The 17,481-nt window shown below is 37.0% G+C and overlaps 1 protein-coding gene across 4 annotated transcripts in view; it reads left to right on the top strand.

The window, feature by feature from the left end:
• MAP3K4 (mitogen-activated protein kinase kinase kinase 4) overlaps positions 1-17,481 on the top strand; it is a 71,679-nt gene that overhangs the window by 47,900 nt on the left and 6,298 nt on the right. For 2 of the 4 annotated variants that reach the window (XM_027686926.1, XM_027686916.1), the window contains exons 16-23: positions 1,931-2,027; positions 2,893-3,009; positions 7,119-7,219; positions 8,269-8,349; positions 9,853-10,044; positions 10,710-10,780; positions 12,832-12,948; positions 14,389-14,548. In XM_027686926.1, the coding sequence (XP_027542727.1) occupies positions 1,931-2,027; positions 2,893-3,009; positions 7,119-7,219; positions 8,269-8,349; positions 9,853-10,044; positions 10,710-10,780; positions 12,832-12,948; positions 14,389-14,548 (936 nt within the window). The remainder of the gene's footprint in view (positions 1-1,930; positions 2,028-2,892; positions 3,010-7,118; positions 7,220-8,268; positions 8,350-9,852; positions 10,045-10,709; positions 10,781-12,831; positions 12,949-14,388; positions 14,549-17,481) is intronic. The other 2 variants (XM_027686941.1, XM_027686935.1) reach the window with 1 other exon arrangement.

The following is a 17,481-nucleotide window of genomic DNA, read 5'->3' as shown; positions in this document are numbered from 1 at the left end:
AAGTGATTATAACTTTACTTTCATGTAAATGCCTTTAAGAAGGCATTTACAGCTCCTTCTCCTAAACTTTCATTGTGGCACTGCAGGTATTTACATTTTTGATGGACTTTATGTCATTGAGGTACAAATGAGTTATATATGGGGGTTTGTTGATAGAGCTGTGTAAAATAGTTCTTCAATATAAAGTTTTGTCATAGTGTAAAATATATCTTTATAGATACAAATGTTGATTTCATTAGAGCGAAATCAACATATTTGATTGTGTATCTTGAGTAAAGAATATTTCCTCAGCTGTTCTTCCCTTTTACACAACTTTTTCAGCGCTGTTTCTCTTCTCAACTCCATTGACTGGTTTACTTTTCAAAATACCATGTCATCTTTTTTTCTTTCTCCTGATGCCCACTTCCTGGGTAGGCTTGATGACAGAAGACGTGAAGGGAGGGTAATTTGACTCTGGCAAGAGGAGGTTTTTCAGTTTTGATATAATCTCTGTGAGAAAGCCTTATAGCTGAGAAATCTTTGGCAATAAAAGTCAGTCCAGTCCTCTGGAAAGAAGCATAGTCTAAAATAAAATGTATCCAAATTCTGTACTGTGATGTAAAACCTTTACATTCACTTTTGATACTGTTGTTGAGAGGGAGGCCCATTTTAGGTGAATGACTAGCATGATGATGCCAAAGTATTGAAACTCTTATAAATGCTACTGCAGACACAGCAGATCACACAAAACTAAATTGCTCAACAGCTTTTGTCTCAGAGGCACAGGGATGACATGGATGGTGCAGACTTGAACAGCAGTCCAAAACTTTTAATACATGTGAAATAAACATAGCTAAACATGAATTCTGGCTGTAGATATTGCAGATACCCATTCCTATCTCCTGAGGAGGAGAAAAATAAGACTTTCGAGTTCCATTTGCATACCATGTTGAGGGACTTAAACCCACTGTGATCTTTACCTCTTTTTCCAAAGCTGAGTATCCACTTGTGTTCACACTACTGCCTCTGGGCACATGACTGGGTATTGCCTTGTGTTTTATCCTGTCTTTTGCTTTGTGAAACAGCCTATGTCCACCTAGGTGGATTAGGTTCTGCCTTCTGGGTCTTCCACTAGTATATTTGTGAATTATAACAGGACAACCAACACCTGGCCCTGGCATCTTTTACTTGTCCTAGTAATGCAAACAAGGCAGAAACTCAGCTCACTGAGGTGAACCTAGCCTGACAGAAAGTACTGACTCATGGTTTGATCAGCTATCTTGTGATGTGACTGGTGCAATATTTTTTCTGACTACTAAAAGAAGAGTTGAGGAAAGACACTGCAGACTGCTGTTAGAGGCACTGAATAAGCTAGGCATGAAGATAATGATGGCTCATTTAGGTTTTATCCTGTCCCTTTGTAACACTTCCTTGGGGCAGACTGTCATGGAGGGTATTAGTATGGGTAAAACTGTCATCTGTGTTTTTTTCCCTCAGCTCATTTTGCTTTCCATTATTGTCTGAGAAAGCTAATTCTGATGCAAAGGAAACATAATGATGCTGTTTGGTTTTTTTAAAGTATTACTTGGTTTGTTCATATTTATTTTGCAATAAGATAACAAATTATCTTTAACTTGTGAAGTTGAAATAACGAAGTTGTAGTTTTAATGAAGTATGTACACATTTTCTAGTTGCTAGTTTTTAATTACTGGAGAATTTTCATTATTTTATGGATGAGTTAAATGATACGATAATATGAAAAGTATTAATACATCCAACTGATTTAATTAAAATTGGAATAATTTGTATTTTTCTTAAAGGATTAGAAGAAATGTGCCAGTTCACACTTAATTCTGTAAAATAGGAATTTGTTTTAATTTTGTGTCTTAAAATGGCCCTAGCAGAGTTTTTCTGACATCTGAGTAAATTTGATCCATTTTTATGTTTGCAGCTGTTCATCGAAACAGTCCCCGTCCTGTAAAAGTGCCTCGGTGCCATAGTGATCCACCAAATCCTCATCTTATCATCCCCACGCCTGAAGGCTTCAGGTACTTAGTGTTAATACAGCGTTCAAACTGGTTTGTCCCCTCTTGGCTATGCTGACTGTCAGTAAGTGGAATGCCTTTTCTTTCCTGTTGAGGGCAAAGCAAATAGAAAAAATTAGCATGTAAATGATCTGGACTTTATCGATGTATTTTTAAGGACAATATGGTTTCTTTTTCTTGATGCTTGCCCACCCCCCTTTTTATTGGTGCATGCTTTCTCACTTTGAAGTCATTCTTATCCCCTTTGTATTTCCTGAAAACAATATTTCAATGTAAAAAGCTGTAATTCAGTGAAAACTGCTCATTAGCAAGACTTTTATTTCCTCCCCCTCTTTGAATATCTGTATAACTACCCCGTGACAGTGCTTTCTGTAGTTTAGCATACATAGAACTTAAAAACGTAGCATTCTGAAATATGGTGGCATTTCTGCGTCATTACCAACCTGCTGTGAATAAGCTTAAAACAATGGATCTTTTCTCTTCCTTTGAAAGAGTTGGCATGAGAATTAATGCAAAAACAGTTTTAAAAAATTTCAAAATAAACATTGCCATGCATAATTTTACACAGACAGCCTTATTTTTCAAGAAGATAAGAACAGTGACAAAGTCTACACTGATTTTTTTATTTATTTTTTTTTTGCAAGTCACTTAGCTGTTGGCAGAAACTAGTACTACTCTAAAGATTTTTATTTTGAGGATTATTATTACTATGCGTATTGGCAGCTCATGAAGCCTGTGAGACGCAGAATTATTTGGCGTAATTCTTTACGTACTGAAAACCTTTTAACGCAGACATCATTATACAAACTTTCAACTCCAAACATTATTTTTACTGAACTGTTTCCTGAAGTTTTCCTTCTTGCCACAGCACGCGGAGTGTCCCTTGTGACGCGCGGAACCATTGCGGTGTTGCTGTCAGTCGCCCCGCTCCCGTCGGTAGCGACTCAGCCCAACCCAAACCTGTCAGCAGTGCAAATGATACCAGGTAGCTCCGCTCCGTGACGTAGCAGTCTCATCCTACATACATCACCCATGTAACTGTCTTCACATACGTGCATCCTAGTAGATCATTTGCACTCTCATCATGTCTTCCACTGGCTCCTTCATTCATGTTTGACTTGAGCGAAATCGTGTCTTGGAAATCGATGATAAGACCACTTTCAGATTCAAAATATCTGAACAAGGTGGTAGTTAAAAGCATGCAATTCTGATGTAAATTACAAATTTGCTCAGTAAAAATGTCCATGAAATGAACATATGCCAGTCAGCTCATTGGTATAACTTTACTAAATAATTAATATTGATAACTAACACTTAGAATCATAGAATCACTAAGATAACTATAAGATACAGATAAGCCCAAGGATTTTCAATTTTTTTTTCATGTTAGCTAATAGTTTTGGTATTGTCATTGTCTGCCATAAATATTTTGAAACATAATGTAGTGGCAAATGCAAAATTAAACTCATGAGATTTCAGAAGGATTTTTTTTCTTTTTAAATAATTTCTTGCTACACCTCTGGCTTCTTAGGGTGGTACAGAATAAATATGAAAGAAACCATTCCTGTATCAGGATATGTAACAGAAACCACTCCTATATTGTCACAAGTAACTTTTTTTTTTTTTGACAAACCTATCTTTCTTGAGTTTTGACCTTCAGTTTGGCTGTTATAGTTGGTATTTCTTCTTCCCATACCACAGTCAGACCATTGACATGCCTCCCAATTTTACTCCTTTTTTCCCCCTTCGTGCTTCCCCTCCCCAACTCTGAAAATCCTGCTCTTCACACAGTGATGTTGTCTTAGGATTTATAAATAGCTTTTTAGATTCTTATTTCTGCTGCAGAGTACCAAAAGTTCCTTTGGACAGAGATTCACATGAATAAAGACACATCTGACTGTATCACACAGCTGCAGAGAAAAGAAAACAAGTAGTGAAGGAACAACAGATTGATGGTGACTGTCAGCAAAACGTCATGGTTTGCTTTGTTACCAGATGCGCAGCAGAATCATGCATTAAGCTGTGAAGAAGGAAGGAAGTCACCACTTTTTTATATACAATCTTTCCTGCAAGTTTATTTTTATGCTAAGATATGACTTGCACCATACAGTAGCCTCTAGATGTATAGCTTGTGCGTCCAAGCGTTTTTTTTTTTTTGTTTGAATATATATCCTGAATTTTTGTCATTCAAACAACATGTTTTTATTACCTATCTTTCATGCTTCTTTTTTAAACTACCTGTTGAAAAAGACAGAGTGGGCAGTAGTCTGCAGCATTTGAATACCCCTTTCAAGTAAGTAACATTCTAGAGAATTTTCACTGAGGGGTTCTGGCAGCTTAATAAGCTGACAGTGTGATGGTTAATTGGTGTTTATGATTTTGACGTTGCAGAACTTGTTCACTTGATAGTTAAGCTAGTCTTTACACAACATATGAAAGGGATATTTTTTCTAGGCTGTGTACAGCACTTTGATCCAAGGCATATTTTTAAAGTTAGTTAATTTTTCAAAAGGGAGGTAGGAAGCTAGTTTTTAATAGTTGTAGACCTTGTTGTGATTTTATACCACTCAATGCAACTGTCAGGTTTATAATTTGACACACTTGAATATGATGGTATATTCTTTTAATGTTTTCTGCCTGTTTGTCCTACACAAATATTGATAAAAGTGTCAAGGTGGCCATTTTGACATTTTCTTGTAGTTCTAGAAGATAGTGATTAAGAAGGAAAGAAATGAGAATTCTGCCTCTTAGTTCCAGTCAAATGCATATTGCTTTCATGGACTGTAACATGAAAGTTGCTGTGAATGCAGCATTTTAGTCAAATTGTCTAGACCTGTTTTTTAAAGACTTGTATTTTTCTTGGAGTTCTCAGATTTTACTTTTCTGATGGTTGTTCATAAAATATCCCATGGGTTTATGTTGTTTTTTTTTTTAATGCACTATCTGGATTTTTAAGTAGTGTTTAATACCCTGTATGTGCTAGGAAGAATTTGAAGAAAACTACTAAAGCAGAGACAGGGTTTTGGAGGCTGTTGGGGACTTTTAGGCATTTTGTTTATTGAGGAAAGCAAAATACTACAACGTAATAACGTTTCTAGCATTTTTTATTTTAGTATGGTTAAAAGAAAGTTGCAGACTTTAACACATTGCAGTGTTAATTATGGATTTCATTTATTTGTGCTCCAAAAGAGAAATGGAATCTTTTGGATCAAGAAAGCGTTTTGTGGTTTTGTATGCAAGGTGTGGAGTCCAACTGCTGGAATAGCACAAAGACAGAAACTTTGTACACTTTCCAGAAACTCTTTAGACATTTAGGACATGATTATTAGCAATAAATATCTATAAAAAGTGGAATCTAGGAACTTTGTAGATGAGTTGTACTAGGCAGTGCACAGTGCACAAATGCCACCATAGTTCTGGTGAAGTTTTTCTTAACAAAAAAAAAATCGATTTAAGATAACTAGAAATCAAAATCCAGGGCAGCGATACATTGTTTACGTTGAGCTTTCTGGTTTTTATACTTTTACACTATGTTCATGCTAATAACCTGTTTAATTTCTGAACTAGCTGGGGTTATTATTCATAATTTTGTTATTTATCCAGGCCTGAACCCAAAATTTATCAAGTGTTCTTCTCTTTTACTATACTTTTTGCCTATTAATGTCCATAACTGGACACAAACAATAAAAGATCTGAGTGATTAAGATAGGCTTGAAATGGGTTTTAGACAGCTACATTCAAAGCTGTGATACTTAAGGTCCTCTGTTCAGCTGCTGACTCATTTTAGAGGTGGTTTAGCTTTGCTTGTTTTTAAGCATTTTGTCATCAGAAATTTTTACTCTGTATGTGCTGAAAACCACCTTATCCTTCTTGTTGATTAAACTCTCAACTTCCTGAAGAATGAGGATTTTTCACTAGTTCAGTTTCAGTTCCTGCTCAAACTTATAAAATCTAGTTGGGCAGTAGTAGGGAGTGCAAAGCAAACATCATATGGAGAACATTTGCATAGGAATAGTGTCTTCAGTTTGGGCTTCTGTTCTCAAGATTGTCTTCTCTCTTTTTTTTTTTTTTTAAATTGTTCTTATGCGATACTCAGATACAATTTGGAAGCAGCTTATAGGACTGTAGGGAAGTCCTCTCATAGGTGTGTGCACTTTGTGATGCCAGATATTTTTCATCTTTTTATAGTTGTTAGCTTTCATTGAAGGATTTAACAATGTTGCCCACTTTAGGGTAACATTTAGCTCATACCTCTAAAGCATTATATTTAAGGAGCGATCAGTCACAATTCTTCCCCATCATACTTTAAAAATTGGAAGGGAGCCTTGTCCAAAAGGGAGTTATGGTAGAAAGACTTTCACAAGAAATTTATATCTCTAAAACCTGAGTGTATTGATCAGTGTCAGGGGCTGGAGAAAGGTGCCTGAAGATCTAAGGATCTAAGTCTCTTTTCTCTCAGTATTGTTTTCTTTTCTGTTCAGCATGCTTATTCATCTGGCTCTTATTCTGAGGCATCTGATTCTGCTCTGTGTTTTCTGGAAGACCTAGGGCCTCCAAGCAGTCAAGCTGCTGTCATTTTAAGTGTCCTTCCTGCCAACCAGCTTGTCTTTTCCCATTAGTTTTGCCTTAGTCACTATGGAGTATGACTGTATTTGCAGTGCAGTAGGCACGTATGAATTCATCTGATAATGTGCCTCACATTATCACTCAGCTGAATCACTTCTGATTGTATTGCCAAACCTGGCACAAGCTGCATCCTGCAACAGCTGTCTTAGTAGTAGATTACAAGGCATGAAAATGGTTTCTGTTGCTATGGGCAAGGACAGCTTGAAGTAGTTTATGCTTTGGAAATTTAGGCCTTTTTCATAGAGTGGCATAACTAAAGTCCTATGAAAAGTCTTCATTTGAGGGAAAAGTAGCATAGAAAGAAAGGGGTTTCAGTTTACCTTTCAGCATCAGTTTTTGTTTCGGATTGCTTTCATAGTTCATATCCTAGGCTGCAGAGGTTCTGTCTCTTTAAAACTGCAGCTAATTAGCACTGCTCTGATTAAATACCAATGACAAATTAATTAGTATGGTGGCTCTTTTTAACAGGGGTTCCAGTGTCCCTGAAAATGATCGACTTTCTTCAATAGCAGCTGAGTTGCAGTTCAGATCCCTTAGTCGTCACTCCAGTCCCACTGAAGAGCGAGAAGGTGATTGTCACATTAACAAATTGTGACCTGGATGTGCAGATGGTCTATGTCATTAACCTATTTCTCTCTGTTCCCCGTTCTTACCCTTTTCAAAAGTTTTTTTCACCTCTTCGCATTTAAAAATCGTAAGATTTTTAACTTTACGGCTTATATTGTCAGAGTAAGTTTTTCTCCTTTCAGACATATCTGCTATTCTCTTGCCTTTCGTATTGTTTCTAAATTGTATCTGAAGAGATTTCCTGATGTCTTACTAAGTCCCAGTGTTCAAAATTAAATTAGTAACATGATTTCTGGATTATATAACCCATTTAATAGTAAATTCCGAAACACTGTTAATGAGGTATGAACTGGACCCTTCAGGACAGTGAAGTGTTTTCTGTCCAGTTCTTTATCACTGCAATATTCATATTAGAAATAAACTTGCTGCTAATTGAATCCTGGAGGAAGGGACTGGGTGTGTGATTAATGTCCTGATTAGGACTCCTCCTTCAGGTTTTCCCAGCCCCTGTATATGTGGTATTAATTGCAACAAATACCTTGAAAGATTGTGCAAAATAAAAGGAAGTTCAAAATCTGCATCAGAGTTCATACTGTGGTCATCCACACTGGATTTCAAAGAGAGAAATGCCTTAAAAATTTATATTAAGAGGTATGGGGTTTTTTTTCTTTGTTTTTAAGCAAATGTTGAAAATATTGTCTGCCTTGTGCTTATTCCAGTTTTTATGTATCTGTATGAATAGGAAGCTGGCTTAGGTTGGAATGAATACAGGCCTTATTCTAAGGAACCCTAGAAAATTGTTTTCCTGTAGGTGTCTTGCGTATTTGATTCTGAGTGACCTGTCTTGAAGTGCTTCCCTCAGTTGTGGAGGGGGATCTCTGCTTATATATAAATTAAATTCTATTTCATAACTTATTTTCTAAAGAGAAGTTAATTTTTGATTCCAAGAGCATATATTGCTATAGGTGTAGGATCTCAGCTTCTGCTGAATATAGTGGCACACTTAATATGAGATAAAGCTACTTTTGTGCTCACACTATTATTTCTCTAGAGCCATTGTATCCAAAAGGAGATTCGAGTGGTTCATCCCGGCGAAGTTGGGAGCTCAGAACATTAATCAACCAGACCAAAGGTAGGTGTTAAGGAGTAACTATAATGTATTGTCTGTTAAACTGCATTACGCTATTATGTAATGTCTGTACTAAAAGGTGGAATTTTATTGCTGATTGTGAAGAGGTTTTCACAGCTTTATATGTAGGAAGGGGAAAATATAAAATCCTGATGGCAGGTATAATATACTGCTAACAAATCACAAGGTGTATTCTCTTGGTGTAGGTAGGAGTAAGTAAACTTCATAAAAGTTAATTCTTTTCAGTTTCTGAAAGATACTAGCAGTGTTCTACGAAGTTACTAGTTAATTTTTTACTATATAGGAATTGCAGAAGTTTGCTGTAGCTATTCAGTGCCCAATTATGAATTGCATGACAGTAGGAGGCACTTCCTTACTTCCCAAGATCTCTCCCCGGTGTGGGATTTTCTTCTTTTGGGTGTCTAACAGTGTGTGATCCCCCACTGTTTCCTAAATTCAAGGCTGTTATAGGGCCCTTTCCTCTTTGTCCTGCTGCTGATTTTCATGAAACTTAGAGTAACTTGATTACTTCAGACACTCCTGTACTGTACAGATACATGAAGCTTGCTTGCCTATATTGTGGCAGGGTGGAACCTTGTGTCACATTAGAAAAAAATTTGTCACATTAAAAACTGGTCTCATTATGTGGCATAGACAGAACATGGAAAGAATTACAAATTCTTGTTTTGAAATCTAGAAGTCTTACTTTTTGTTCAGAACATAAATACTGACGGAATTAGAGTTTGTTTGAACTAGAAAAGAAGAATGAGGGAAAACTTGAAAATTTCTAGAAGACTGCTGTAATGGGAACTGGTTTTACTGTCCACTGTGAATAAGCAAAGATTTTGGCTTAAAACTACAGCAAGGCATATTTAGTGTAGAGGAAGTAGTATTAATTATAAGTGGGGAGTAGAATATATTATTTGGGAGTATCAGTATCTCCATCTTTTGGAGACTGTTAGGAACAGGTTAGACTATCGGTGTCAGCAGTGACAGGTGTTTAATTTCTGTGCTTTACAAGGAGGGGATGAAGTAATGCTGCCCTGACATCTCTTCTGGCCTCACTCACTAGAATTCTATTTCAAGATAAGGCTTGAGAGCTCGAGTTTTTAATACCTCTAAATCTTTGAAATAACAGATGCTGTCAGTTTTTCTCTGTAGAACAAAACCTTACCAGTCCTTTCCTTAGTGCTTTTAATGACCCTAACATATTTCCACTATCAGAGGTTAGTTACATGTCAAATGCAAACAAGTGTGTTGCATTTCACAGATTTAATTCCCTTGAATCAATAAGAGATGATTAGGAAAGTACCAATATTCTCGTTTTACCTTTCATAGGTGATTCATAAGTGATAGTTTCATATGTGATTGTTAAAATGTCTTATTCTTTTCCTACATCTAAAAACTATTTTGTGAGTCTAATTTAACTCTGGTCACTTCACGTGATATCAAAAGGTAACAAAATGTAACTATGAATATTTCTCAATTGTTTATTACTCTTTTTAGACTCTGCTTCCAAGCAAGCACCGATGGAAGCTGTTCAAAAGTCTGTTCAGTTGTTTGAAGAGAGAAGGTACAGAGAGATGAGAAGGAAGAATATCATTGGCCAAGTTTGTGACACACCGAAATCTTATGACAATGTCATGCATGTAGGTTTGAGAAAAGTGACTTTCAAGTGGCAGAGAGGAAACAAAATTGGTATGTCCATTATACTTCCATTTATCAGGCTAAAATACCAAACTTAGTATTTTTGAAGGAAATCTAAGACTATCTTTTAAAATCATGGGTCTCCACATAGGTAATATCAGCTTTACTGAAATCAGAATGTTAAAATACAAAATACTGTTGCAGCTAGGATTTTCTTAATGTAGAACTTCACTGAAGTTTTCATTGCTCAAATCAGAAACAAAAAAGGAGAAGGATTTGGTTAGGACAGTTATTTAGATATGATCCTGTGATATCTGCATATGTTTAACCCTCTAAAATGCTTGAGTTCTACATTTGGAAGAACCAGAATTATTAATGGAAATGAGCTCAAACTTTGGGATTTAATTCACCAATCTTGTTTCCCCCATATGATCATTTTTTACTCTCTGGCTTGGGATTTTGGGGGGAAATCCTTATGTTCATGAGAAGTTTTCTTTCAGGTCAGCCTGTTAATGTGTTTTTACTTTTAATCAGCTTGAATTCAGGTCGATGAATGTGGTATTAGTTGTTAGTTAAAAGCTACTTGAAGTTTTAAATTAAAATACAGGTAAAGAATGTTGACAAGCTGTGTTCAGTAATGTTTTCTTATTGCAGTTGATGTACCTGTTGTTTATTGAATGTAGTGTAAATAACGTTTTTTTATTTTAATTTTGCAGGTGAAGGCCAGTATGGGAAGGTCTATACCTGTATCAGTGTTGACACTGGAGAGCTGATGGCTATGAAGGAAGTGAGTACTGTGTACACAAGAATCACTGCTGCCCTTGGTTTTTTTTTTCTAAACTACATGTATATGACTTAGCAGGCATTAAGGGTTTCTGGACACTGTTGTGAGCTAACTGGGAAAGGATGGGAAGACACATTTTCTTCGTGTAGCCACAGCTGCTGTTACCACTTTTTCCTCCATAAGTTGCTTAAAGCTTTCTTTTTTCACCCTATAGCTTTCAATTTAAATTTATGTAAAATGGATAATGTGTTTCTTACTAATCTCATAGGGATGTTGTGAACTTAATGAATGCTTGCTTAATATATGTGAACTCCCATTAAGAGATCTTCAATAATTTTTAAATATTAGTGAAGACTGTACACAAACTTGTAGTTTACTTTGCAGTGTTTCCTCTCATGTTTTATTACATTTTTCTTCATTACTTAGAGCAAAAGGTAGGAAGTGTGACATTATATGTTTTTCAGCTTCTCCTGTAGTTTAAGTGAGCCAGGTTGAGTCACAAAACTGTTGACTAACCTAGTGGGTACAGAAAATCTAATTTTCAGGATAGAAGTAAAGCTGTGTAGGTGTAGAGATTTGTTTCCCCTACAACACCTTTCTTTTTAAAAAAACCCTATGATTTTAATGCATTTCTACATCTTCAGACAACTGCAAGCGTCAACTGTTCATAACAGTTACCATGCCAGCATTGGATGCTACAGCAGTTACATTTTATGAGCCAGTTCTTCCACACACGCAATACTTACATGATTTCTAGTGTGTGAAAAAGCAAGAGTGGGCTTGTGCTTAACTTCTTGTACCATACTCATTCACTGACTAATACCAACACGTGGAATTTTGTTGTTGGTACATTTTTTTCTCCTGATGAAATAACATTCACCCCCCCAATAGTAGCACTCTGTTTCTGTAATTCAAAATTGCTTTCTAGATGCAGATGCTTTTTACAGATTAGCATGTGTGTGCTCTTGAGCGGAAGCTCAAATAAGTTTATAAATACACCTTGTTTGACAGACATTTCACTAGTAGGCTAAATATAGGCTTGCATGCAAACTGTTTGCGACTTCCCAAATAAAAGGCTTTTCTGAATTTCTTTAAGAATAACTTGAGAGAAGATTGATGTATTTTTAAACTGGTTAAAAACACCGTGTTCCCCTGCCCTTGCCCCAGGATTTCTTCAGACTTTACTGTCTTAACCATATTGTCATTAAAGTTGCTTCAAGTCACGGTGGACGAGCTCTACTACAAATGCATAGTATTGCAACTATGTTTTAGGAAATACATAAAATACTTGAATGTCATTTGTCACCTTTTTATAATCTTCATATATTTAATTTTACCACTGTTTGAGTACAAACTGTATCCTGGAATTGTTACACAGAACCCAACAATCATAACATCCTAGCAACTGAAGGCAAAATATGTGCATTTGTTTCTTTAGCAGTTGTCCTGCACTCAATTAATGAAGCTTCTGTTTTTGACAGTATGGTAAAAGGAGCATCTTCTGTAACTTGCTATTCATTTTGCTTTTCTTTGTGTGATTAGAAACTTTAAATCGGTTTTTCAGAGACTTGATAACTTTTTTTTCTCCATGAACAATCCATCACAGCATATGGTAGGAGAAGTAATGAAAACCTGTTTCTTTCACGAAAAACTTTGATTTTATTTGTTCCCTGCCACACCTTTTCCTTGCAGCTCCCTCATTCTCAATGAAGAAGACCCAAAGAAATCCTTTAGAATCTCCAGTGATGAAGTACCTGGCAATTAGTCCTTCTTGAATGATAGATCTCACTGATGTTGCTTCTAGATTCTTTTGTACTGTGTCTATCTACCGCATTTAAGCTAGAAGGCAAGCTTGGAAGGGATGTGTATCTGCACACGTGTGTATTTATACATTTAAGTAACAGCACTTTGCTCTTAAAAAAAAAAAAGAGAAGAAAGCTTCCCCCCCCAGTGTTTTTTGGTTTGTGTTGAGTTTAAGATGGGTGGTTTGCTTCTTCTTTTTTGTTCCTTATTAATGTTAAATAGTAACAAAATAATGACAAATCTTCTTGCAGATAAGATTTCAACCTAATGATCACAAAACCATCAAAGAAACAGCTGATGAACTGAAGATTTTTGAAGGCATCAAACACCCTAATCTGGTTCGTTATTTTGGTGTGGAGCTCCACAGGGTAAGAAAACTTAAATTTGGGCTTTTTTATATGGCAGAGAAAATATTAAGAGCTTTGTGTTATTGGAGGTTTTGCATGAGAACATTCTAGTTCATCCTAATTGTCTGATCATTTCTGTGAATAGCACTGTGTCTTTTTTTCTCTGAATATCGAGACCTCTGAAACATAGTTTGGAGAAAGTTTTTGGAACTGGTACATAAACAGAGAAGGCTCGCAATAAGTGAATAGAGTGAGTAATGCTGGAGCTATTCTGTGCTGCTACTCTGTTGAACTGCTCTAAAAGCAAGCTATGTCATATATGGAATGGTAACTTTTTTGTGTAGATAGGCTAAAACCTGTCACTGTTAGTAGCAGAGGTTGTACCAGTATCATATAATGTTAAATCTTGGAAAAATTTTATGCTGGCATTTAAATCTTGATGCCAGACAAGTATTGGAATTCAGCTAGCATGTCTTTAGAATGAAAAAACAAGTATTCTTGCTTGAGCAGCAGAACTAATGAAATGTGTTTTTCTTATGGAGCTGGATTCCAGAGTTGTGTGCTGAGATACCCAGCTTTTTATTATTCTCTGCTTCCCACATACTCTTCCCACTTACACTGGGGGTTTTGAGTCCTGGTGTCTGGCTGGGAAGTGCTGAGTGGATCTGACTGATTTGCTCAATATGAATTAGTAGATTTGCTGACTCATTGCTGGTTTAAAAGCGGACAAAGGCTGCTTTCTGTCTGAATTTCTCTACTTGGGGCCACAAATTTGGATGTCTATGCCACTGGGTCATTGGTTTCTCAGGCTAGTTTCTAAGAACTTAGTGTCTTTGCCATTTTTTTATATTAATTGAGTCTGGCTGAAATCGGCTGGGCTTAGAGGCAGAGAATGGGAACAGTAACCTGACTTTTCCTTAAAGTGAGTTAGAGTTGGTGTACTTGTTCAAGCCACAGAAAACAACAAAAACTCGCCCATCTCAAGCAATTAAGCAGTCAACACATAATGTTGAAGGAACTGAGAGAAAGAGGGGATAAACCAAGCCCAAAACATCATTTAGCTTGTTTTTTCTTTTTTCTAAATAAGCCAAGGATCTTTTTGGATTTCTCTGTCATATACCTGCAAGATTTCCAAAGTGTCTTTTGGTTGATGCCAAAGTAATGTATTTTTATACACCCTAATAGTAGCAGTTATGTACAAATGATGCAGATAGATATGCAGCAGAAATTTTCCATAGCTGTGCAATAGAATATATTAGGTTGCAGCATGCCGGAGAGAATAGAGTTCTGAAGAGATGATTAATTAGACATTCCATGACAAGAGATACTTCTATTAAAACATTACGTGATATTTTCTTTGGCCTTTTCATGAACAACAAAGGATGGAAGGAAAACTTGATCCTAATTCAGTGTTTAAAAAAAAATTATATCCAATCAAATCCGGTTTGGTTCCCACAACAGGAAGAAATGTACATCTTCATGGAGTACTGTGATGAGGGCACTCTGGAGGAGGTATCAAAACTGGGCCTTCAGGAGCATGTCATTAGGCTCTACTCAAAGCAAATCACGATTGCTATCAATGTACTACATGAACATGGTATTGTTCATCGAGACATTAAAGGTAATGTTAACCAAAAAAGGTAATGTTGTTGTTTCAGTGTGGTAGATGAGAGCAGGGGAAAGAATGGGGGAATATATTTGCAGATTTAGTGTGCATTATTTATACAGCCATTAAATGTATGAAGCTTTCCACTAACTTTTCAGTTTACAAATTACTGGCTAGTTATATGCTCTTTTTTTTTAAGTGTAGATCATAAAAAATGTTCACAGTTGTCATTTCAAAGTCATAAATTGCGCCCATGATTTATATATTTTCTCTGGAGGTTGTTGAGTTTGGGCGATTGTTTTAACAAATCTTAATTATTAGTCACTGCATTTTTAGTAAAAAGGTACTGAGTTATGCTGTTTTTCTTCTTGTCTGTGCAGATAACAGTGGTGTTTTCTAGAGCTGACAAGCAGTATACAGTGCTAGAATTGAGCATCAGAACTTTTCCTTGTGATTCCATTTTCCCAAAGAGTTTAAACGTAGTCATTAAAAGTAGTAATAAAAGCCTTCTTAAAAGAAGTTAAAGGGATATCTTAAAATTACTTACCTAGTGGTTTTTTCCATACATTTATCTTCTCATGCCTGGCCATCAGTATTTGCTTACAAAATGAGCAGATGTGAACTACAGTAACTAAAGGGGGTTTGGTTTTGGCATGTGTTTAAGGCACTCAGTGTCAGTCCTCATTCCAATTTCATTTTTCTTTGTCTGCGCCTTCCAACAACATCCTCCATGTCTAGTTATCTTGGTTTTGTTAGTCTGGCATACTTTGCTCACCAGTGGCAGAAAGTTAACCAAAGGCAGAGGAAACAATGCACACAATGTGCCCTGTGAATGCTCATTTTATGGCAAGGCAGTGCAACCCAACGATGCTGGGTTTCTATGTCCCTCTTGCTCACAGGGTTTTGAATCACCGCAGCAGTGTAGGAGGTTCCCAGTTGCTCTTGGTCCTTTGGCCTCGTGCTTCTCATTTGGGAAAAGAACTATCTACGATCCAGAGGCCTTCCATCCAGGTAGGCCACTCTTGAGTCAGTTTTGGCTTTTTTTTTTCCTAGAAAACACTTTCCCTCACTCCCATTCCCCAGCAATCTTACCTTTTCTGGTTCTCCTTCCTCACCAAAGGTTTCTCTCCAGTTGTGGATTTCCCTCTGTGCTTTTCACAGTGCCCCAGTGCCCTCCTTTGCCCTTTTCTTGATCATTCCATGTCCAGGTTATGCTTAGCTGAATTACTCTCTCCTGGAAGCTCGTTGTGATCGCAATCCAAGGGTGGCTGACAGGGATTTCTTTTGTGCTGCTCAGTGTCATTGCTGATATCTGGATATATTTCCAAATAGGTCTTCTCCTCTTCAGGGAAATGCATGAAGTGAGAAGAGCTGTTTAACAGAACTGTAATGGGGTGTTATTTGAGGGCATTTCTGTTGCAACAGGTTCTTCCTGTCAAATGTTGGGGAGTTTCTTAAGAGTAACAGCAGTTTTAAAGAGGGTCACTGCAGACACATCTGTGTATAGATCTTCCTGAAACTTTGTGACAGAATATGAAGACAGACCAGAGAGGGTATTTTTACAAAGGATACCTGATGTTGCATTGGAAGGCTTTTGCTCTCTGTCTCCAAGTTTTCAAGCTAAAAGCAGTAAAGAACACTCTGTTTTTAATTTTAGCTCTTGTGTAAATAGGTACTCTTATTTTTCTGATAGGGAAGAATGATGTATCAGACTGTTAAAACTGCTTTCCTATGAAAATCTTGCTGTCAGATTACACTACATCTCTCATGACATGTTTGCTAAACATTACTGTGGATCTGTTTCTTCTAGCAGCAGATAAACAATTCTTATAGTAATTGTTTATCTGTATCCCACAGTTGGTGTCTGCAAGCACTGTGTGCTCAAAAATAGTCTTTTGGTTAGCAGTGTCCCTTTGTGCCACCATTGTCTTTCAGATGCTATTGTGGCATCCAGCTCTATGAGGGTGAAAAATGCAGCAAGATTCAGCTGCCAAAAACCTTGGTTTGCCACAACCTGTGGTTGTGAGGGCAAACTGAGGGTCATGTTGGCTTGTTACATTTGGCTGCACTATTTTTGCTTAATCTGCGTCCATGTGAAAAGTAGGTGGTGCTAGTATGTAGCAGAAGATAGTATTTTGGGATACTCTTTTAATCTTTATTCTGGATATTAAATTTTAACCCCTGTGGCTAAACCCAGTTTCCTCAGTTGAAATTACTTCAATTTTTGTCAGGAAGCTGTTCTGCGCAGTGACCGAGAAGGGTGGAATATTTAATGCTGAAGGGAACCTGTGGACATCTAGTCAAGGTCTCTGTTCTAAACAGGTCCAGCCTCAGTATCAGATTCAATGCCAAATTTGATCAGATTGGTCATTGTTGAGATATGTGTATCTCCAGGGATGGAGATGCTCTGTTCCAATGGTGGACCTATCCCCTGTCAGAAACTTATTTTGTTACCTCCCTGGAATTTGCAAAGGTTGCTGTTGTGTTATTTTACAGTGTGCCCTTGAGGAAAAAGTCTGTTTGCATAGTCTTGCTGTCCTCCCATTACACAGCTGAAAACAGCAGTAAATTCCTCCGCACACGCACTCCCCCTCCTTCAAGCTAAACAAACCCATCTTGCAGCCTCTCCTTGTATGTTGTGTGCCCCAGCCCTCTGACCATCTTGATGCCACTTCTCCTGGGTTTGCTCCAGTATGTCATTGTCTGTCTTGTACTGGGGAGCCTAAAAGCAAGACGCAGCACTCAAGGTGTGGTCTCAAGTGCTGAATTGAGAAGAATTAATGAGACCATGCCTCATGCATTCTCTTCAGGAGAGAAGAGCATACTCCTGAAAAGTGCTTGGATTGTGCTATCATTATGAATACAGAAAATGAAGGGATTGTATCTGAAGTTTTAATAAATCAGAAACCTGTGAATGAGATAGTCCAGGCCAAAAAGTCTTCATCAAA

The sequence above is a fragment of the Neopelma chrysocephalum genome, unplaced genomic scaffold, assembly GCF_003984885.1.
Source record: "Neopelma chrysocephalum unplaced genomic scaffold, ASM398488v2 Primary Assembly neopelma1_23, whole genome shotgun sequence".
NCBI classification, from domain to species: Eukaryota; Metazoa; Chordata; class Aves; order Passeriformes; family Pipridae; genus Neopelma; species Neopelma chrysocephalum.
Note: the sequence above shows the minus strand (reverse complement) of the source record. Positions and strands in the feature narration are given on the sequence as shown.